Genomic DNA, 24,833 nt, shown 5'->3' on the forward strand with positions numbered 1-24,833 from the left:
ATTTAGAATGGCTTTTTAGCCTTTTATAAGTTGTGTTAGCCTGATAAGATGTAAACTGCTGGCTAGAGGTACAGAATACAGTAGTAAACCTTAAGCAACTGCACATTGAGTCTACTCTGTGATTTGGCTTTGGCATTTGCTTTAATATTATAAATACACATTATTTTGTAGTCTCAGTTGTATTTAGCTACTTGTATTTAGTGTTTAACTGTTGAGATTGGTGCATCTAGAATTTCTTCTGTCACTTTTATGATAACATGAACAAAGACTAGTGGAAACCAGTTAATTTCTAATAGTGTGATCCATTAAACATTATGTACTAGTAAATGGAGAAATTAAAATTCATTTAAACCATTTGGTATAATTTTACTCACATTTTCCCTATGTTCATGAAGCGATATTAAATAAAATCAAGCATCATCATGTTGTGCATCTTCCACATGTTTTTATAATTATCTTTCTTAAAAAGACCTTGTGTTATTGGTCTGTAAATTTAAAATAAATGAGGATCTGTAAACTATAGAAGTATAATGTTTATGTTAAAAGTAAAATTATTTCAAGTTTCTTATAGATTAGGTCTTTCTTTTCCTTTCACTAAAATAAGAAAAATATTCATTGTTCTAGAGGAAATAACATGGAAAAAAAGATGTTGCTTGCTTTTCCACAACTTTCTACTTTACGACAAATTATAAATGGTAGCTATTCTGACTGTGTACTTGGTGCCACTAAAAAAATAATTTAATGTGTGGTCAATTTCAATGTCAGTAAGGTTTGGGAGGAAAATTAGTTTGCACCTATTTAATTTAATTTATTATATATATTTTTATTTATCTAAATTTTTATTTTAAATTCAACATTCTGGAGTACATCTAATTCCAAAGATTTTGAATAAGAGAAAACTAGAAGATTGTGATTAGAACTAACTTGTGATCTTGCCTAGTCTTCTTTACTTCTCTTTGCTCCTTTTGCCATAGTTAGCATCAAAACAAGAATGTTTCTGTAGCTGAAGATTTCTGTAGAAGAGAAGAAAAATCTATTAAATATAACTTAGACAGGTGCTTTAGTGGAAGCTACTTTTTTCATATGTTTTTAAACATTTTAATTTCTTTAGCTTGTTTTGACTTCTATTGTTTGGCTTCCTGTTTGAGTGTTAAGGTTACTTAATCCAGCACTTTTCATAATTTAACGTACATATGAATCACCTGGGATCTCGTCAAAATGTAAGTCTGATTCAGTAAGTCTAGGGTGCGGCTCAAGATTCTGCATTTTTAACAAGTTCCTAGGTGATGCCATTGCTATCAGTCATCACATTTTAAGTAGCAAGGATCTACTCTGTTTTCTCAGGATAAGGATACGAAAGGCAGAGAGATCAAGTTTGTTCAGTGACCTATATACCTAATTAGAAATTGTAGGTTTTTATTTTTTAATGTGTCATATTTTTCAGGGTAAGGAAATATTTAAAAACAAAGAGAAATCCTCCTCTTCCCTTACTTAAATGACAACTCATTTATTTAGCTAAGTTTATTCAGTTGTATAAAACTTTACGTTGTATCTTAAGATTTTCTGTTCTAACCTTATCACTTTTGAGGATTTGAGGAAATCGATTTATTGAACTGTCTGTATCCAATTATTGATTTAGAGTGCTTATATTTTGGACTTACGTGACTATTAAGAAGCAAATTTAAGTGACCTTAGAACATACTGATATCTATATTATATTCAAATTTAGTTTTTGAGGTAGAAACTTCTTTCTATAGAATGGTGAATTATATGTTTTTATTGTTATTATGTATAGTGACTATTAATGCATATTTTCAGACAGTTACGAACTGTAGGAGGTAGTAGAACCATATAATTTTTATGTCTTTTGTGATGCCTATATGAATACTTTTGGTTCTCACTTGCAGTTGAATCTAGCTGGTGTTTATTGTGCTTTCAGCACTTTTAGGGTTGTTGCAGGGCTAGAGGTGGGAGTATGTGTGTGTGCTCGTATGTATGTGCATATGCTACTTGGGTGAAGTGGGACTATGTAAGAATCCTTCTAGCCTTTTAAGATTCCATAATTCTCTAATTCTTTGTAGATTGGGGAAAGGAGGAGAGAACATACTGTAGCCTACACAGGTGGCGATTAACACGATGTGTGTTGCTGGTAGCAAATACATTCAGTTCTGATTTGACAGTTCATTAGTTGAAAGGTATGCTTTGATAGTCTACCTGTTGCATTACCCCAAACTCTGTTAATTTGTTGATTTTCTAAACTCATACATAGGAGGGGACTTTATCAGTGAACTCTTATTGCTATGATGGTAATTATGTTTCTTTTGGGTTGGGGGAATATGAATGCATATAGATTTAATTACACTTTATGCTGTTAACTAATATTTTATTTATTTATTTATTTATTTATTTATTTATTTATTTATTTATTTATTTATTTATTTAATTTTTTTTATGCGAGGCGACCCTTGGTTGACCTCACAGACTGCAAGGACCTTGTCAGCTTACAATCCCTTATTTTTTAAATTTTTTACGCCTACAGCACCAGGTCTTCCTAGGTGGTCTCCTGTCCAAGTACTAACCAGGCCTGACCCTGCTTAGCTTCCGAGATCAGACGGCATCGGGCTTGTTCAGGGTAGTGTGGCCGTACGCTGATTTCTATTTTAATGAACTAGATTATTGGATAAAAACATAATTTTCCATTATGTGCAATGACTTTTGGAGTATATTTATATGTACCATTGTTAGTAAATCTTAAGAAGCTGTTTCAATACATTGGGATATTTTAGGCTCAGGTTTGTTTTTATCTTTCTAGTGTTTAGAAAACAATTTCTTAGACAGATTGAGAGATCCACCTGATTTGAGTTCTTTATTTGAGTTCTCTGTTATTGCTCACTCAAGTAGTGCAGCTTCTGATTTTATAAAATTTATTTGGGTTACACCTATTCATGGAAAACAGAATTAAATAACTTTACTATAGTTGTCTGCCTTTGACTGTGTAAATATGCTTATAAGCTCAAGTTTGTGGGCTGTGGGTAACCTTTACAGGGAATTACTTATGGTTCATTTTTCTACATTTCAAAATTTCTGTGTTCACTTGTCTCTTTCTCCTCTGTTCAGAAGGAATTTTCTCTTCTTCTCTGCCTACAGAGTTCTTAAACTAATTCCTTCTGTCTTATTGAGGGTTTTATCAATTACCTCACTTCTTTTTTTGGGTTGTGTAAAATAGTAATTATAATATTAATTATATCCAGCCTTAATTAAGTACTTACTGTGTGTCTCGCATGTAACATAATAATAATAGCTGACATTCTTATTACCATCTGCCAAGCACTGTTCTGTACCCTTTGTATATTGACACATTTAATTATTTTATTATTTATTTATTTAATTGAAGAAATGATTAAATTCCCCCCCTACCTCTCCCTTTTCCCTCCCCCTCCCCTCTGGTAACTGCTAGTCTTTTGTCCATGTCCATGAGTCTCTGTTTGTTTGTCCTGTTCATTTGTTGCTTTTAGGTTTATATCTTATAAATAAGCGATAGCATGTGATTTTCAACTTTTTCTGTCTGGCTTATTTAGCTTAGTATGATTATTTCAGAGTCCATCTATGTTGTTGTAAATGACAGTATTTCATCTCTTCTTACGGCTGAGTAATATTCCATTGTATATATGTACCACAGCTTCTTTAGCCAATCATCTATTAATCATAGACCATTTTGGTTGCTTCCATGTCCTGGCCACTGTAAATAATGTTGCTCTGAGCATTGGTGTGCAAATATCTTTTTAGATATGAGTTTTCAAGTCCATATTTTTTTATTGTAAAATTTACATAGCATAAAATTTATATACCTAACTATTTTTAAGTATTTGGTTCAGTGGTATTAAGTACATCCATAATTTCTAAACATCATCACCATTTATATCCAGAACGCTTTTCATCTTGCAAAACTAAAATCCTTTACCCATTAAACAATAATTCTTCATTTCCTTCTTTCCCTAGCCCCTGGCAACCACCATTCTACATTCTGTTTCACTGATTTTTTACTACTCTAGCTACCTCATATAAGTGGAATTATCTAGTATTTGTCTTTTTGTGGTTGGTTCATTTGTATTGTAGCATATGTCAGAACTTCCATTTTTAAGGCCGAATAATATTTTATTGTGTATTTATACCACATTTTGTTTATCCATTCATGTGACAGTGGACACATGGGTTGCTTCAACTTTAGCTATTATGAATAATGCTTCTATGACTATGGCTGTACTAACTCATTTAATTCTTGCAACTACCTTAGGAGGTGGACACTTTTGATGAGGAAACAGTCTTAGAGCAGACAGGTGATTTGTACAAAATCACACACCTAGGAATAGCCTGTCTAGGATGCGTGTTCTTAACCACCACAGTAGACTCCCATATATCTCTTTTTACGTTGGTGCATTCTGTTTTGCCTGCAGATATCTTCACTCCTATTTACTGTATCTTAATTATAATTAATGATATGTAATAAAATACCTTTAATACCAATGTTGGCAAATGAACTTACGATATATTGTTTTATTTTTTTAATGTTTGTTGCATTTTGGCTATAAATCAGCTCAATTACAAAGTAAAGATGAAACTCAAACTGGATTTTAAGGCTCCTGCTTGCTCCCCATGTGCTTCTCCTACCAGAGGCAATTATTTGTTGTACATAATAGATTTGTAATTTTTGGAAAACTTGGAGTGATAGAGTGATGTGAATAGACCTGTTATTTGGTGTATGAGAGATTTTATGGAAGGGAGTTTTGAGTAAGAATTGAAAATATGTATTTTAGGATAAGATGGTGTAGTAGTACAGATACATAGCCTTAGCAACAGGCACATACATATTTCTGAGCAGTGGAGGATGGGAAAACAAGAAAGGGATAGGAAGTTGCAATTCTTAAGTTAAAGTATGTATTTAGGAGTTGGACGGTTAGAATCATTTCATTAATTGATGAGATTTTTGGTTCCAATCTACCTGCCTCTGTTTTAAGGGTCTAGAGAGCAAGCATGAATTGAGTCTGGTATTACGGGCTCTGGAACTGGAATTTACTTTCCAAAACCCTTAATAATAGAATTGGCACTTCATGTAAACAAAGTGAGCAGAGTAAATTGTTTTTTAATTGTATGCCTTACTAAACTCTTTTATGGTGTTGATTTTTAAGCTTTGCAGAAGGCTCTTAAGTCTTTCTGATTGGCAGGGGTTTCTTGAAGCAGAAACATCTGTGCTATGAAAATTATTAATATCTATTACTAGAAATAAACACATATTTTAATGAGAAGACTTGGAGAATTTGCGATTTTAAAAAAATTATAGATACCCCCAGGTCTTCAAGATTTACTTGTGATAACTGCTGATTTTAACAAAGTTTACCAAGTAACAAGCTTAAACAAAACTTAGATGAACAGAACATAGTAGAAAATTTGCTGTATAAACAACATATAAAATAAAGATGACTGTACTTAGCTAGAAGACATTTAAATGTTGGCAGACTGTCCAAATGTTCAGTGGCATGCGTCTGTCCTGCCATTTAATACACAATTAACAACCTAAGATTGGAGGCTGGATAGACAAATTTGACAATTAAATTGGTGGGGAAGTGAATGGGCTTGGCAATTTAAAATTAATACTAGTCTGTTTGTTTACTGTTGTGTGTATATAAGTGATCACATAATAGAATGAAGTTGTGAGCTTAAAGTGAATATAAGACCATAAAAACCTTAATCACATCTCCTTCTTTAAATTGATGTGATACGAGGATTAAAAAAGAGCTAATCCTTTTGAAGAAGCTTATAGAATCAATAAATCAAAATACCTATTTGGTTGTAATCTTTTATAATGCTAAATAAAAATTTTTATTGTTTTTGATGAGAATATATTAGAACTCTGTCTACATTTCAGAGATTGTTAACATCAGCATTAACAAATTTCAAAACGGTTAGGAGATATGTGTGTGTTCTCTTTAATTTGTTTATGTGAAAAGAATGGCCTTAATTTGCATTTTTGGGAAGGTGAAATAGGTAAAGCTGTACTTCTTCAAATAATTTTTTTCAAGAGTCAAAATGTTATGTGTCAGATAAACAAATAATAGCTATTAGTTTAAAAGTAAAGCTCGTGTAGGATTATATTATGTGATCATTAAATATTGGTTCTTTTGTGGAAGTGATGTAAACAGTGTTCAAAGTTACCTGAAATCTTTTGCTGAGATTCCTTAAATGATGTTGGTAGACACTTTAGTTTGTGTTTCTCTAGAATCTAGTATGAGTGGTGACTAGGTTTCCAACCTAGCCTGTAAAGCTTGCTTAATTCCTAAGGTAGCTAAATTACTCACTGTGTATGTCTGCTGTGAAAAATGACAAAATGTACTCTTCCAACACTGGTAACTAAACAAACTATAATGCAATAAATGTAAGAAGTTTATAAAAACTCTATTTAGATTAGTTAAAAAACCTTATGGAGAAACCATTTGATATTGTAAGATAAGGAGAAGATAGATTGAGAATATTATGGAGATTGTGGCGGGGACTCTGACACAGATATATTTTTTTTGTCTAGGTGTATTTAAATTATTTTGACTTTTAATTTTGCTTGATACAGGCTTGTCACTAGCCTTGTCAGTTTTCGTAGGCTTATTAGTGAAATTAAGTGACTGAAGTGAGGAGTAGTTAAATATTTTTTTCATTTATAAAATCTCATTGTGAAATATACATAACAATTTTTTAAGAGTTGAAAGAAATGGAAGAAGAATGGATTAAAGAGGACATTGACATATTTTTTAAAAGATTACAGAGATAAAATTTACTGAGCAGTGGACTAGTGAGATAAAAGGTGTAGTGTGCATAAGCCCTCCATGGGGAAGGAAGAAAGCTGGAGTTTGGCAAGTTAGCTGTTTTCGTATTGTTTTTAGAATAAGGTATGATGGGTATTGATGGGTAAGCGGCACAGTCTGACCAACTACTCTATGTCAGAAAGGCTTATAACTGTTCCTGGGGAAATGGGTCTAAACTGTGAATTGTCTTTAATAGACATTTTAGTAACTTGAATTTATTTCTATGTATCTCTACAACCTTGAGAATAGCTTTTAGGGATTTATGTGCCAATTCTGTTGGAAATACAAATGAGAGGAAATGTAGCTGGTATAGAAACAATAGAGGTTTGACAGTGAATTCTTAAAGAAGATACAAAAGGAAAGTAAACTTTGTGCTTAACATAATATACTTCTGTTGAAGGATGGAAAATAGATGACATGTCTCTTGGCAGGAAGTTATTATGGAAAGAGCTAGTGTCATGTAAACCTTGGTATTAAGGGTATGCTGGGTGACACAGCAGCTGAGTTATGTCATAGGCACATTTAACTTACTTGAATTCAGCTGCATATAGTGGGCAAAAAGAAAAAAAAATACCCAGCATATCCATTAGCATTGCTTTGACTCTAAGCAGTAGAAATCAACTTTGGCTAGTTTAAGCAAAGGAATGAATTGGACAGCTCTCATGAGAAAAAGTCTCAGAAAATGGATAGGAATCAAGAGAAGCCAAGCAACAAGGACCAGAGTCAAGGTCAGGCACATAAACGTTTTGAGTAGGAAGCCACCATTGGCAATTACTGGCAGTACCTCTGCTGTTTTTCTGAATAATTTTTCAACTATTTCTGTGCCTCTTTGTCATTCACTCAAGTTAAAAGTTTTGGGTAAGAAGCATTTGATTGTCTGGCTTAGATGCTTAGCCTGTTTTCAGCCTGCTAGGGTAGGGTTAGAGAAAATTTGGACTTTTTGGTTTCCAATGTGAAAATGAAATTATCCATATCCACATCCAAAGCACGGTGGCCGTTACTTCTCTCAGACTAAATTGAGCAATTACTTCTTCCTCCTTAAATGTTCCATGGCTTAGTAAGTAAAATGGACCCTGTTCCTCATATCAGAAGCTTAGAAGTCATCCTTGACTTTTCCCATTTCCTCAGCCCCATATCCAATCAATAGCATATTGTCCTTCAGTCTGACTCTTAAATGTCTTGAATATATCCACTTACCTCTAAGTTATCATTCCACTGTAGTCCCACTTGGTGTATTATAAAAGCCTCATAATTCCTCTGGTCTGTAGATTAGTTCTTACTCTATAGGAGTATACATTATGTGGGAATAAACTTTTAAAAATGCAGGTCAGATTATGCTGTTTGCTAAAAACCTTTCAGTGGTCTGCCATTTATTTACCTACTGTTTTTCAGCTCCAATTCACCCTTTTAAATTTTGATGGGGGACTGGGACTCAGCAAATTCTTTTGCCAGCTTGCTTCCTGTTGGGTTTTACCATAGGAGCACTGGAAGGAATTTGGAAGGTGAAAAAAGGGAATTCTTTTGTTTTTTGTATCTTTATACCTCCAGCAGCCAGTGACAACTATCACTTCATTCTCCAGCTATTGACATTCCTAACACCAGTCTTGCTGCTCCCTCTCAGAGGTACCAGCTTCTGGGACGTACATCGTAGGTAGGTATAGTGTCACTTGCATCATTTCCTCACCCACTGGACTGTGTCCTCTTAGCATCTTCCCTTCTGTGCCACCTTCATAGATATTCAAACTTGAGTTGCAGAGCTCCTCTCCTTAGATGTCCAAGTACCAGCCATATATGTGTCCCCTCCTTAGAATTTTGAGCACCTAGTGCATAGACCTTCCCAACCCTCTTCCAGGCATAGACTCACAATGCCCTTCCTCCAGGCTCCTAGCTTCTGATAACACACCTCTTCCATTTTGTTCCCCCAGCCCTTCAGGTGGTAGTGCTCCCTGCAATTATTAATCTCTTGATTACCTTTAACTTCTCTTTTTACCTTTTTAGCTTTCCCATATCTGCATAACGAGTTTCCTGTATTAACTCTCCTGTGTTTGAATTATCCATTATGGTTTCTGTTTGTTTCACACAAGGGTTTTTTCATTTTCTCAGATAAAATAAAAAATAGTTTTTATTAATTCCTAAGTTCTTGACTACTCTCGTCTTAAGCCATGACATTTCCCTTCTTTGTCTTTAAGCTTCAGTATTCTGGATTTTTTTAGTTGCCAGAACAAGCACGTTCAGTTTTTGTCTCAAGGATATTGCACTAGGTATTCTGTGTTCACTGGTTATCACCAACTCACTTCTGTGTCTTTTCACCCTCTACCCAACAATGGTTGCTTGGCTAACTCCTCCATAAGGCAGGTCAGAGGCTGCATACTCGAGGTTGTAGAGATATAGGATGTTGTATAGGTTTAATATCAGCCGTGCTATTTTATTAGCTTTATGACTTTGGGAAGTTATTTAATGTGTGTTTCAGTTTCCTCATCTGGAAAATAGGGATAATAATTTTACCTACATGGTGAGCTTATTGGTAAGGCTTATATGAGTTCATGTAGAGTGCTTTGGACGTGGCTTGGTGCATAGTCATTGCTCAATAAGTAATAATAAGCTGCTCTTGTTAGCTCTATGAGAATCCTTCTAAGATGCCTTCTCTGATTTCTAAACTCTGATCTGACAGATCCTACCTTTTGTATGCTCCTGTAGCACCTTATTGTACTCCACCTTTTTAATACTTACTATGCTTGGGATTAGTTATTTAATGTGTTGTTTTCTTGCTATGGGTATAAATTTCATGAAGGTATTTGAAGAGTCTGTGCTGCTCACTGTTATATCCCTAGCATTTAGCAATGTGCCTGATACCTAATTGGACTTTTAGTAAATATTTAAAAAAATAAATTGATTAACTTTTTAAAGAAAAACCATAGTGAATTTGATAGGAGTTATTGTGAAATGAATTAATTTAAACGATCAACTTTTCTGTTTTCATTGCCCCCTAAAAAGCTCTAATATGGATGTCTGTAATAGGAGAAATACCTGCTAATTTTGAAGTTGCTGTGGTATCATGAACAGGATTTAACATCTCATCTTCTTTCATTACTACTTTCCAAAGGGAAATGTTTCTTGGGCTCTTAATTAGACTTATTATTATTTTTTTTTCTGTAACTTTAATCCCCCATGCCTAGCTTGTAAAAGCAATTTGTGTTTATTTCTAAAATTTCTGAAAATACAAACTATAATAAGGAAAGCAAATATCATTAATTTAATAATTCCAGATAGAAATGACAGACAGTTCTTAACATTATGGTTTAGGCTTTTTTGTCTACCTTTACTATATATACAAAGTTTTATCTCCCTACCCCCTGTTATCATATTATACATTCTGATTTTTACCTTGCTTTTTCTTCATTTAATATACTGTGAATCTCCATGTTAATGAACATTTTAATCATCAATAAAAAATGCTTGAATAGTATGCTTTCAAATGGATATGCAGTATTTATTTAACTGATCTGAAGGATGGATATTTGAGTTTTTATTTTTCACTCTTATAAAATGTTGTGATGAACATCCGTATACATATAGCCTTCCTTGACAAGTATTGATTGAGTACCTTCTATGTGTATTCAAATAGAGTGTGCAAGGCACTTAATCTATGGGAAAGAACAAAATTAATAATAACCTCTGCTTTCATAGAATGGAAGAAAAATTCCTGGAAATATAATTGATGGTGAAGTTTGGTCTGAATTGGTGATAAGTTTAAATTATAAGGTGTTTAAATTTTGTTTACTCTTAGACTATTACTATTAGGAATGTGAATTAGAAATCTAAGATGCTATTAGTCACTGATATTTTAAAATAATTTTTTTCTTTAATTATGTACTTCCTAAATTTCATTAATGTGTATTTGGTGGGTTTACTTGATTACCTATCTCACATCTCAGTAACTACCCTGAAAGATTGTTTTTGGTAAAGCTAGAAAACCAGTATTTAAAGTAAAGCAGTTTATAAATTTGGCTTTTCTGTAATGTATATAACTTGAGTATATATACTTTAATATAAAAAGTTAATATTTTCTAATTCAGTGAAACTTCTACTGAATTAATTTTTGTCAAGAATGGATATAATACAAACAACTTAGTAATTATGAGTATTAAATTTTCAACTGAGATAATTTTCTAATTAATAAGAAATTAGATTATGCTAGCGATCCATATCTACTGAAGGTTGAACCATAGTTATATACTAAGCCAGCATGTGATAGTGTATGGGATAGGTGTCACTTTTTAAAGAAAATGGCTGCTTTCAGAGACTTTGGAATGATGTGGAAATATTTCCACATTTTTTTTTTTTACCTTTCATTCCTAACATGAAATAGCTCCTTTCTTTTCATAGTTATTACATAACAAAAGAACACCTGATTTGGAGTTCAAACCAAAAATCATATCCCAGAAACCTTTGTTCCAAAGCCTGAAAATTTATATGTGCAGAAAAATCCCTAAATACCAACCACTAAATAATTTCTTTGGTATCTCTGCAATTGCAAGCTGTGTTTCTCATGAGCAATCCTTTATAGTGAATTCTGTCTTCTAAAGTCTTCTTTGGTCTTTTAATCTATTTATGTATACGTATGTAGACAATATATTTTTTTTAACTGATATTCTACTTGAAGTAAAAAGAAAGGTCTGACATATATACCTGTATATCAAATTAAGTGTGTTAAGATATGACTAGAAAATAACGATTATGACAGGAAAAGCAAATATACCAACACCCTGGGGTTTAATATTTATTCTATTTGAACATTATATTTAATTCTGAGCTTCTGGGCAGTCAGTGAAAAGGGGAATATAATTTTTGTCATCATCATATGATCAGAAGAGACAAACCGTTTTTTCCTGAATTCTAAAATTTACTAGCGTAAGTCAGCTTTCCTCAAATTGTAAATATAGAATACTTTTTCTGCCAAATATTAACATATTAGGATTAAGTTTAAGAAAAAATGGGCTAAATAAGATAAACAAACATATGTTTTTTATAACTTTAAATATTTCTAATATGTATCTTGACTTTCTAAAAGGTAAAGTATTTTTCTAATTCTGCTACGAAATACTTTATAAAATGCTGGTCTAGGTCCTTCCTTAAACATCATGATGATAGATTGTGTTTTCAGTACCATTTTTGCAGAGGATAGCATAATTGCTTTTTATTTGACCTTTCCTCGTATCGACTTTTTTTTTTTTAAACATGATCCAGGGCAATGAATGCTGACTTCTTCAAAGAAGCCTAGATTCTCCCTATCCACCAGAAATTGCTCCTTTTCTAAAGCATGTGCAGGAAGGCTTTGGGAACTAAGTATTCCTGTTGTCTGCCAGCCTGCTGGCCTGGCATTTGGTCTAGCAATCTCTCAGATGCACAGTCAGTCCAGGATGAAGCTGATTTTATTTTTCGTAGTGAAACCTAAGTCTCCACAATCCTCGTCTACTAGGGTTACACCTGTTTCAGTATGTAACAAGGGTAGAGCTCTCCATCTCCTCCCCAGGGCCTGCTGGGACTAATTGTTTTGAAAATAGTAACAGCATGCTTCCAGTCCAGTCCCAAAATGTAGCCCCTTTGGTCTTCTTTGCTGCTCTTCAACCTCTTGTCCTTCACTTCTTTTTTCTTCCATTTCCCCTCACTTATCCTAAACATGTGTCTATTTGTTCTTTAGAGCACTCGTTGATGGGAAACAAATTATCCTCTATTATATTTTCTGCTGTGTACTGTGTTAGGTTCAACCCCTTCATTTAATGTTTCTTATATCCCTTGGCCTTATCTTGATTCAGCTCCGTCTTTCAGTTGTTGCTTTCAGTTTTCTGACATGCGTCATGGGTAGGAGGTTGGACAGGCTGATCAGCATTTTCTTCTCAGTGGTACATCCAGAGTATTCCTCCTTCCACTCTTTCATTTAGCAACAAACAAAAACAAGCTAAAATGATTCTGTTCCTTTGAAGCGCATGCCTTTTAACTTCCTAATTTCTTGCTGTCAATTTTCTCTTATTCTTTGAAGAGTTTGGTACCTGGATATGGTCTCCATTTTCACCCCAAATCTTGCCCATTATCTGTTTAGTAGAATTGCTTATCAGTCTGTAATTTCCTCAACTTGAACTCATCTGGATTTTATTTTTATATATGGTGTGAAGTAGAGCTTTGTTCTTGATGACCTACTGATAGGAATCAATGATAGTAATTTGACCATTTGAAGAATAATGCATTTTAAAGTATATGAATTCCTACGTGTATTGATTGGCTCTAAGAAGATAAAGGCTAATAGAAATTTTCCAGAGCTTGCTTTAAAAATATTTTAATTTTATAGTAATGAATGAGAATTGTACCTGAAATGGTGATATCTGGTTATATTGTAATTCTGATTCAAAGAGAAGGGCTATTTTGCTAACTATAGTGTGGTAGAAAGAGTATTGGATAGTTTGAGGTCTGGCCGTTTGCAAATCACTTACTTACTTTTTTTTTTTTCCTACTGAAAAGTGGAGAGAGTAATACCTAATGTGTATAGTTGTTGAGCCGGTAAAATGCGGTTAATTGCATATATGTGTGTTGATGTGTTTTGTAAACTTTAATGTTTAATATTTAATAAAAATTAGAGAACTGGTGTCTCCTAAGATGGTTCATAAGGTTGCTTTTGAACATCACATTGTCTCCACAAAAAACTTTGATTTCTCTATACTGTGTTTTTTTATAGGAAACAAAATGTTTTCTAACAGAGTATTTGTTATTTGTGGTACTTTAATCTGAATGGTTGGGTGTGGCCGGGAATCTAGTGAACATTATTCCATTGCTGTAAGTCTAAGGAAAAACAATTTAACATTTCTTATGACCTTGTTCTTGAATACTGTTAATACTACTGTTTTAATATTTTATTACAGGTATATGATGTTGATTGATGGCACAAATGAAGTTTTTATGATTGATAGAGATAATTCAGTATTTCATGTTTCAAACCTGGAATTTCCGTTTCGTAAAGATCTCCGTATACATTTATCAAATACTCTCTTGGATGGGGTAAGTCATATTTTATCCTTTTAAAAAAAAGCCAAACATTGCCATTTTTCTTTCTATTGTAAGTAAATCTGTATTTTTATTAATTCAATAGGAATTTAGAATTGAATCTCATTTTTTAAAGTTTTTTTAAATTAGGTATAAATGACATGTAAAGAATTGAATGTAGTTTTTATTGAGATGTTTAATTCCATTTATCTCTTGCCTGCGCTTACTGTTACTTAATCGTTGTCTTCGGTATGAGAGTGAGCAAAATTAAATCTTAATTTTTTTTGTTCTTTGTGATTAAAAAATAATTCTTGTTGAAAAAGACTAATTTTATTTTTTTACTTATCAGTTCAGTTTTAATTATGTGATATGACATCATATTTTCCCTTGGCTCTTTAGCTATATGGACTAATAATTCTTGTTTAAAGAGAATCATGCCTTTGAAAGCAACCACTGAACTTTTACATTTGAATTTTGAAAGATGACAATAATTTTTTCATTTCAGAAAATCTATATTTAATAATCATATAAGTGCTTGGTTAAAAATGCTTTAACTTTCTTTCATGCAAATAGCTTTCTTTTCCTCAATTCCAAAAATATTGATTCATTATAAATAAAAACTAAATAATACAAAACGTTACAAACAAGCTGGTAAAATCATCTGAACTCCTGCCATTGGAGTAACTTCTGTTATTGTTTCGATGAACATTATTCCAGAGTTTTCTCTGCGTCAGAGTATTCAGTCTGCTCTTGAGAGATGTAACACATTCATATTAGTAATAGCAACTCACAGCATAGATTCTTAAACAGAATGTGTATCAGAATTTTCAGGGAAGTTGGGACCCCTTTCAGTCCCAGTAAGATTCTGCCCTGATTAAAAATGACTGCTCTGGTCAAATATGTACACACATGGATAGTTATACAATTTTGCTTTGAAAAGAACCAAATGTTAGATGGTTTTGTAACTTGTTTTTTTTTTTCCCACTTAGCCATTTGTTTTGGACAACTTTCTCATAAGTGTCTGAACAATATACCATTGTATATGTAAACGCCATAATTTGGGATTTCCAAACTGTTTTGATTGTAAAAATTGTAGGGAATGCTTGTTAAAAATAAGACCCATCCCAATAGCCCATCCTAGACCTAAGAATTAGATTCTCCCAGGGATCAGGTTATCTGCACTTTTAAAAAGTGCCCAGGTGATACTAACAGACAAGCTTGAGAAACAGTTCTATGCTTTTCTTAACCAGTCCTCTTTTGGTGGACATTTTGATTTTTGTAGTTTTTTTCTATTATAAGATACACTCGAATGCATATCCTTATACCTTTTCCTTTCACAATTGTTAAATTTTATAGTTAGGATTTTTAGAGATGAGATTATAATGTGTATTTAGAATCTTCTTTGCAAGTAACTGAAGTCCAACCTTAAAGTAACTGAAGAAAAAAAGAATTAGATTGGCACAAATAATTATGTTTCAGCTTGGCCTGCTTTAGGCTGGACCTGGGAACTCTTATGATATTGACCAGGCTGTGTCTTTCTCTTTCTTTGCTTTATTTGTCTGGTCTTATTCTGCATGAAGGCTGTTGACACTTGGGAGGCAAACCACATTGCAACTCAAGCAGAAAGATAATTTCTTCTTCCAATATCCATATATCAGTCCCAGGGGAGACTCCATAGGGCCTTGCCTGAGTTATAGACCCATGGAAGAGTGACAATGGCATGCTAGGGGAGTTGTGCTCCCAGGGAAGGGGTGGCAATAGGCTATACTTTGTTCACTATGCTGGATTCAAGGGCATGCCCATTTTAAATATTGGCCTGTATAATTCCAGAAAGTTTGAACTCATGTGCAATTCTACCAACCATATGTAAAGGACCTGTATATTGTCTTAAACACTGGATTTTGAAAATTTAATATTTTCTAATTTGACGAAGAAGACTCTTCCATTTTAATGAACAGTATAACATAATGAGTAAGAGCCCTAACTCTAACTGATGGTGCCTTCTTGGCTCCATCAATTATCACATGAGGGACCTTATATAATTTTCTCAGTTTCCTCATCCGTAGTGAAGTGAGGCTAGTAACAGTACTTAGTTCTTGGTTCTGTTGTGAAGATTCTAAATTGGATAGTTTATAAAGTGCTGATAATGGTGTCTGGCACATTGTAAAATGAATGTTTACATCTTAATTTGCATTTATGTGAATTATTACTGAGATTTAAAATTTTTTCACTTTTTTATGAGTTACTATATTTCTGTGAATTGTCCATTCATATCTTTTATACATTTTTTTCTATTGGGTATTTATCTTTTTTCATACTGATTTATGAGAAGTTTTTGTTTATTGGGGGTATTTATGACACATTTTGAAAAATGTATTTTCACTTCTGGTTTTTTTTGGTGGCACATGTTTAAGTCTATGTAGGTAAAATGATAAACCCCTTGATTTTTAATATCTGGCTTTTGTGTCATTTTAAGAAAAGGCTAAAAAAAATGGGGCTAATTTTACTTTAGAATTATAATACTTTTTTCTAGTACTTCTATGGTTTACTTTTGTATTTTAATATATGCTTTATCTGAAATACATTTCAATAAGTAGAATAAGATAATGTGCAGTTTTATTTATTTCCAACAGTCTAAACTGTTGCCTCAACACCATTCAGCTAATTATTTTTTCTTTTTAATTGGATATGTCATTTTTATTGTATACTGGATTCCTTAATATATTATTGTTTCTTTCCTGATTCATTTTTCATTTCATTAATATTTTGGTCTTCCAGTGGTCATTTCAGATTTATTTAAATAATATAACTTTAGCATAAAATTTAATGTCTGACAGTCCACGTACACTCAGTCTCCTGGCTATTCTGAAGTTTGCCACTTAGATTTTACTCTCTTCTTTAGCTTTTGGGTAAATAGCCTTTTTGAGAAGTGAGGCTAGATTAGTATGTTACATTTTATGTGCAAATCCTTATACTAACAAGCTTATATTTTTCTCAGTTGAGTAATCTCTGGTAGGCTAGTCTCCAGGCCATTTACCTTTCTGTTTGTTATGTTTGGTTGTATGGTTTATCTCTCTGCCATACTTCCATTGCCTTTCCTTGGAAAGAAAAGGGGCTCTACATATTTCTTAGAACTTCTCACAACTTCAGGTTCTACAGGGATACTACTCACGTTCTTTAAAATTTCTTCACTTTCTTCAACGTTGAACCCTTTTTACGAGTCAGATTGAATTTTGTTTGTCTAATATTCTGTGAAATTTATATGAGAATACTTCCTGTCTTACGATGAAATTTGCTCCTCTATTTCTGGTTTATACTGATATTGGACAGTAGGGAGTAGCTTGCAGATAGTCACTTAAACTCTCAGTGATAGAATTACCGCAATGAAAATCACATCTATAAAATATGTATTTTTTTTAACAGAGGGAATACCACTTTGTTTAACAGAGGGAATACCACTTTCCAAGTGACCTGAATGCTTGTTGTCTTTATTCCTTATGTTTATTTTTATTTACTAACTAAATATTGGAGCATGCTATATTCTATCTCCAGAAGATGGGAGACTATGATTGGAGAATAGTATGTTTGAGTTAGTTTGACGTATAGTTTTGGGTGATGAGAAGGTTCAGGATGTGACCTAGATAGAGTGGATGAGAGGTTGAGGTTGTGTGAAGAAGAGCAGTGGAAGTGAGATCAAGGGAAGTATTAGATGGGTCATAATGAGTGATGGCAAGAGCCCATGATGACTATCAGCTAGGTACTAAAGTTACAAAGATGATAAGAAGGTAGTTAAGTTGGAAGGAGACTGAGCAAAGAGTAATTATAGAGTCATAAAACAAAGTTATCTGTACTATTTTCATTTGCGTGATAGGATGTGTAGCAAAATGTTTTGTAATAAAAATGATATACACACATAAACATACAAACTTTTGTAACATTTATGTGTGTATGTTTGTGTGTACATGTGTGCACACAACACACCCTTGTGGATGGCAGAACCACTGCATAAAGTTGGAAGTGATGTTCATTGCACGTCTCCTGGCTGTGCCATTCTCCTCATAGTTGATATGATTGGCACTCCTGGGATTGTGCTGAACATAAACTGCATGGCCATTGTGGTGGCTTTTCTAGTTAGTGCATAGAAACAAGAAAATTTTAGTTTTGGTTACCTTTATTTCATTTAAGATGCAGTTTTTTAGCATTGTAATTAATAGGATGAAAACATTTGTAAACATTGAGTATAGTTTATAATTGAACTGATATATTTTTTTGAGTGCTTGTCATGTTCAAGTTGCTATGCCAAGAGTGTAGGCATTGCTTAGAAGGTTGAGGAGATCTCACCCTTGAGACATTTTACTTCATTGGGTAGAGGTGGAGAATGATTGGTAATGAATAGAACAATAACCTGAAGATCAGTATTTAAAGCAAGTTCTGTGGAGGTTTAGGGGAGAAAGAAATTGCATCTAGTTAGTTAGGAACAAAAGATGTTTTATAGAGGAATTGGCATTAGATATGGAAAGATTTCTATAGAAAGATTTTTGTTGGACCTGGGCTGAGGGTATTCCAGGTAGGAAATAAAGCTTAAATATTAGATATTTAATCATCTGCAGATTTAACTTAGTAATACTATTTATTTTCACCCCAAACTTGAATAACTGAGAGCAGCATAATAGACTTGTGAGCTTTTAAAATAGCAATGTGATTCATGATGTCAGTTTACTTGGACCAGAATTATAGTTGCCATATCCGTTTTTCCAGTTAGTTAATTAAAGCAGTCCTCTGTAGTTTTCTGTTTCTTCTACATTTTCATTTGCAAATCGTTTTTGTAAAATTTCAAATCCAAGAATAACTCAAAACTACCTAATTGTCTGGCTGTCAGATGTGAGCACTGAAGGCTTTTGTTTTGCTCTCTAAATGATACTCTTTGACCCACAAAATATGGAAAACAGGAGTTTAGAAATGTGAAATTAATTCACATGAAACAAATCAGTGAAATTCAATCAATTTTATATTGAGGCTGAAAGGAGGATATGGCAGTTAATCATTAAAGTTAATAGCAAAAATCTTAGAAAAATGGCATGTCTTTTCAGCTGTTAATTTTTTATAAAGGAATATGCATGCTCATTTTTGAAGTTTTAGAAAGTCTGTATATTATAAAGTAGAAAAATTCAACTATCAAGAGTAGATTACATTTTAACATTTGATATACTTTTAGTCATTTCGTTGTGCCTTTATTTATAGAACCTGTATAATCAATGTATATGGAGCTGACATTTAATATATGCTGTGTATCTAGAGTTCCATCATTTTCCTTCACTCTGAAGCACTGATTTTAGCATTTAAAAAAATTTAGTTTGATTTAGAAAAACTGGAATATAATTAACATACTATAAAATTCACTATTTTAAGGCATAAAATTTCATGGTTTTTAGTGTATTGAAAAGACTGTGCAACTATTACTGTGAATTCTAGAACATTTCATCACCTAGAATGGACTATGATAATTAAAAATAGGTAGATCTTATCTGAAAGGATTTTAAGGAATGGGTTACCTTTGAGGTGTGCTTTGAAGGCCCATAGGTTTTCCAGAGAACAGTTAATTACTTCTTTTCATTAAAATGCTTCAAAGGGTCTTCATCGCCCATAGCATGAAAGCCAAACTACTCAACATAATATTCTTTATATCTGGGCCAAGCAACTGTCTTTAGCATCATCATTGACTGTGAGCCTTTGAACCATAAATTCCTCCTTTAAGAGCTTTGGACAGTTTATCCCAAACCATCTTTTTTCTTACCTTTGTAATACCATTTGATCCACCATCCTGCTAAAAAATACCTCCTATATTTTTCAAGATTGAACTAATGGATCACATACCTTATTATCATACCTTTCTTCTGATTTTATAAGTAGAAATAATTACTCCCTCTTAACCTTAATAACATATGTCCTTATTTGGCCAGAATAGTATAGGTATACACTTGCTGCATTAGTATAGTTATTAATGACATTAATAACTATTATATTAATAACTATATTATTAATAATTATTAATAACAATGTTTCAGTCTCAGAAGCATCCTGGTTTAGACATTAGCTACATGACCATTCTATGTGGCCATCTGCCATTAAAACTGCAACTCGTTAGACCTAGCTCCTTATATATTTTCCTCTCTTTCTGGGACTATTTAAGTCCCTTGAAGGTAAGGACTGTATGCGTAATTTATCCAGCACTTAGAGCTATGCCTAATACATAGTTTAGGCTCAGAAAACTATTGGATGGATAAGCAGAAGAGTGGATGCCTGGGGACTTAACTAAGGGGAATAGAATATATGGAAAAGTACAGAGGATAGGAAAGTCAAAGATGCAGGAAAAAAAGTGTGTGTGTGTGTTTTTGTTTTTGGTAGGGCCTGTAATGAAGGATTCAAGTTTCAGACTTCTTCACAGTAACATTTAATACCCAAAGACGGTGGAGTAATCTCTAACAAGCTCTTGAGTGATATAAAGTTGATATGCTTTGGTGTAATCTTCAGGTTTCGTATGCTTGGAGTTTATTGAGTATCTTTCACAATTTTCATCAAAAGTAGAAAAAATTTTGCCAGTAATTTTGCCCTTGCCCCTTTTGGAGATTTAATCACTAATGTTCTTTTAATTTAAAAAAACGAATATTTTTCTCTCTTTTTTATTTTGGGTAGTTTCTATTGCTGTGTCTTCAAGTTCACTGTTCTTTACTTCTGTAGTGTCTAAATTGCTATTCATTCCAACCATAGTATTTTTTCATCTCAGACACTATAGTTTTTTGATGTGTCTTCTATCTCTCAACTTTTAAATACATGGAATACTGTTATAGTAAGCCATTCTAGTGAAATTATATATATAAAAATATATATGTATATACAGACACACACATATATGCTACATTTATTTACCCATTCATCTGTTGGACATTTGGGTTACTTCTACCTCTTAGCTATTGGAATAAGGCTGGTATAAACATGGGTGTGCAACTATCTCTTCATGATCCTGCTTTCAATACTTTGGATATTTACTCAGAAGTGAGATCACTGGATCATGGTAGTTCTATTTTTAATTTTTTGAGGGAACTGCCATACTACTTTTCATTGTGGTTGCACCATTTTACAATCCCACCAACAGTATACAAAAGTTCCAATTTTCCCCTAAGTTTTAAGCTTAAATATTTTATGTATACCTACTTTTCTGTAGCCTAGGGCAATAGTGGCAGATGTGAAGAAGGGGACACTGTGCTGAGGGGTCACTGGAAAGAACTCAGCCTAGGTATTGGGTCTTTGTTAGAATCCCTGGGTTCTGTTCTATTTAAAAACTTTTAGTAAATGTTTTCTTCAGTTATTTTATTTTATTTCAATAATACTCAGACTATTTCTCCAATTTAGAATGGAGTCTGGGAACAGAAAGAGTGTTCTATTTATTACAGAAAACAGGAAAAAAAGAAGACAAGAAAAACCACTGAGTTTGTGTTTATCTATATTTGAATGTAATAGTGATAATCATCAAGAATTTGTGCCATTTTACAAGTAGGGCTTCTGGGGGTTTAGTAGGCTTAGAGCTGAAACTTGCTGTGCTTTTTCATTTTACCAGGATCTTGGCAGTTTCTGTGCTGTTATTTTTAAAGCCTACTCATTTGTTTATTCCTTTTTATTTGTTTTGTTTGCTGACAATCTTATTTTTTGCTTTTGTTTAATAAAGAAAGATACATTTTGTTCATTTAGGAGGGAAATTCTGTGATGTTTAATATCTGAACCTGGAGGGTCACTTGATTTCCATCCACTCAGTTTTGAAAAGAATAATTAATTGAAATTTATTATTGATACCACCTTGTTGGCTCATAAAATTCTCAGATACAAGTATTTAAATGAAAATATTTCATTAAATAGTTTAATGAAAGTGATATAAATTTTTTCAAGAGTTAGGTTCAAGACAGTAATCATAAATAAATGTATATTGCTTAACAAGTCCATATTTGAGAAAGAAATTAATTGATAATAGGATAAAATATATTTGTTCTAAATCAGTGTGTTCTTTGTAATTTTAGATGGTTGTGTGTGGATTTTGTGTCATGAAATGAGATAAAAACCCTGTGTAGTTTCCTAGGAAGAATATGAGGAAAATAAAGTAATTTTAGGTCAAATCTGTAATTAAGAATTAAAATTTTATAAAATATTACGTGATGTCTGTAATCATCTTTTTGTCTATATCTCTTTTTGTCTATATCTCTTTTCTGCAGAATTTAAATATTTTTCATTTAATGGCTCTGATATCATATTCTTTTGTTTGTTTTCTTTGATCATAGTAGATGGACATGGAACCAAGATGCATAACATAGTGGTTTGACATTTTAAAGCAATACTGATTTAACAAAATTTTTAGAATTAAATTTGAGGTGGCGTTGGTTAATAAAATCATATAGGTTTCAATAGTATGTCATACATATATTGCATTGTGTGTTTACCACCCAAAGTTAAATTTCCTTCCATCACCATATATTTGACCCCCTTGACCCTCATCTACCTTCCCCCACGCCATTTCCCTCCAGTAACCACTGTTGTCTGTGTCCGTGAGTCTCTGTTTATTTGTCTTGTTCATTTGTGCTTTCAGTTTTATATCCCACATATGAGCGAAATCATATGGTTCTCAACTTTTTCTGTCTGAATTATTTCACTTAGCATGATCATCTCAAGATCCATCCACATATTATCACAAATGGAAATATTTCATTTTTTCTTATGGCTGAGTAATATTCCATTGTGTATATACCACATCTTTATCCAGTCATGAATAATGCTGCACCATGAATAATGCTGCAGTGAACATCAGGGTGCATATATCTTTAAGGATAAATGTTTTCAATTTTTTTGAGTAGATACCCAGAAGATAAAATTATTTTTAAAACTGTGATTTGGAATTTAAAATTTGTTGTCTTTTTATCATAATAGTTACTTAGTAATTCAAACATAAAACAGAATATAGCATAGAAATTCAAATATAAAAATATAACGAGGAGATAGTGTGTGATTTTATTTCAATAATGGGGACTTTTGTGGTGCTGACAGTATTGATTTGATCCAGGTATAAGTGTGTTCATTTTGAAATTTCATCAATTTGTATATTTGTGATTTATATGATTTCTATGTGTTATATTTCAGTCAAATTAAATTGCTATTAAAGAATGAAGAAACTTATCTTATTTTCTCTTTCAAGGAAATGATTATTGACAGAGTAAATGGACAAGCGGTTCCTAGATATTTGATTTATGATATAATTAAATTTAATGTAAGTACTTTTTATAATTTTTTTCTTTTTATAATTTATAAAGTAAAAAATGTCACTGAGATAATAGATGTTTTTAACAAATAAAAAGTGTTACTGCTTTAGAGATAATAGGAAAGAAAAATTGTAACAATTGAATAACAATTGTGTTATTCAATTGTTATCTTGTTAATACTTTTACATCTCCTTTTCTTTCTCTTATTGCCTAATATTTTGCACATTTCTTTGTCTTCAGATTCTTTAGATATTTCAAGTGAGTAAAGAAAAACAGTTTAACTGTGATAAAACAAGATAGTATATTGTAAAATAGAAACTTCTTGGTTTTAGTTATCCTGTATTTGATTTAAAAAAAAATAAGTCCTCCCATTTTATTACTGTTTACCACTTCAAAAAAAGAGAGAAACTGATCAAGTGTTGAATATGTAACTTTGAGGCAAAAATATATTATTCTTAAGCACAAGCAGGAAACTTAAAAACAAAATATAAAATTCCCTATTGTAAATAGATATCAAAAAGAGAAATTATATTCTCTATCCTACAGTTTTAGACTAGACAAGAATCTGTTTGCCTGTTAATGTTTAATTGAATGTCGAAATTATTTAAGTAGTACGCGATGAATTCTGTAAATGGGAGAAACTCAATAGTGTACATCTATGAAAAGGTATAATCATTGCTCTAGAAATATATTATGCAGATTGTATGATCATTTAGTATTCTAAGCAGACTGAAAGCAATTAAGAATTCTGGAATAAAAAGTATTAAGGTCTAAGGTTTGAAGATGTATAACAAAATTTTTAAAAAGTTGTTTTTTGGGGTTTATATATTTAAACTGCAATATTCAGATCCATGATTATATTAATCCAGATTACATAATGGCATTTTTTCCTGGAAATTTTCAATCTATCTCTTTTTGTTGAATTTCTGTATTTCAAACAGAATTTCAAATATAAGAAACTCAGGGTCAGAAACCATCATGTTTTAATTTTGTTCTCTTTATGACTACTGTATTCCTCAAAAGTAATGCTTTCCAGAATTTACTTACTCTTGTCACAGACCTTGGAATAATGTTCATTGGCCTATAATGAGACATAAAGGGTGGGGGTGGCCTTGTTTCTTTGTGATTGAGCACTGTGTCCTTTGCCTCTTGATACAGAGCTCTGCTTTAAAATGTATTCAGTGCAAGTTTACTTCTTAGCCTGGGAACTTTGTCTTAGACAGTAGCCTTCTAATTCTTTAACAAAATATGAAAAATTTAAGCATGCACAAAAGTGTAGACAGTATAAGGAATACTTATGTATTGACCACCAGATTTGTTGAAGCTTACCTTTGTCATTTTTACTCTACTTTCTTACTAATAAGAAACAAATCACTACAGATCTAGAAGTTTCTTATACACACCTCTGTCATCCTATCCTTAACACTCTTACCCAGAGGTAACAACTTCTACCATGATTTTGGTGTTATTATCCTCATGAGTATTTTTGAGACCTTTATTGCCAATGTGTGTGTCTATAAAATATATATGGTGTTCTTTTGCAAGGTTTCTAGTGTTATATAAATGTTATTGTACTGTATTGTGGTACCCAGCATTGCTTCACATTTTTTGTAGAGTTTTATCTGTATTAATATATAGGTTTTGTTCA

At 32.5% G+C, this 24,833-nt stretch overlaps 1 protein-coding gene and 1 pseudogene across 1 annotated transcript in view; one reads left to right on the forward strand and one right to left on the reverse strand.

Moving 5' to 3' along the window:
- Window positions 1-24,833, forward strand: part of RNGTT (RNA guanylyltransferase and 5'-phosphatase) — a 241,283-nt gene that overhangs the window by 57,233 nt on the left and 159,217 nt on the right. Inside the window, 2 exon segments of the mRNA XM_039853170.1 lie at window positions 13,766-13,901; window positions 23,122-23,193. Coding sequence (XP_039709104.1) covers window positions 13,766-13,901; window positions 23,122-23,193 — 208 coding nt within the window.
- On the reverse strand, window positions 2,531-2,649 carry LOC120595085 (uncharacterized; annotated as a pseudogene).

This window comes from Pteropus medius, unplaced genomic scaffold, assembly GCF_902729225.1.
Source record: "Pteropus medius unplaced genomic scaffold, Ma_sr-lr_union100, whole genome shotgun sequence".
Taxonomy (NCBI): Eukaryota; Metazoa; Chordata; class Mammalia; order Chiroptera; family Pteropodidae; genus Pteropus; species Pteropus medius.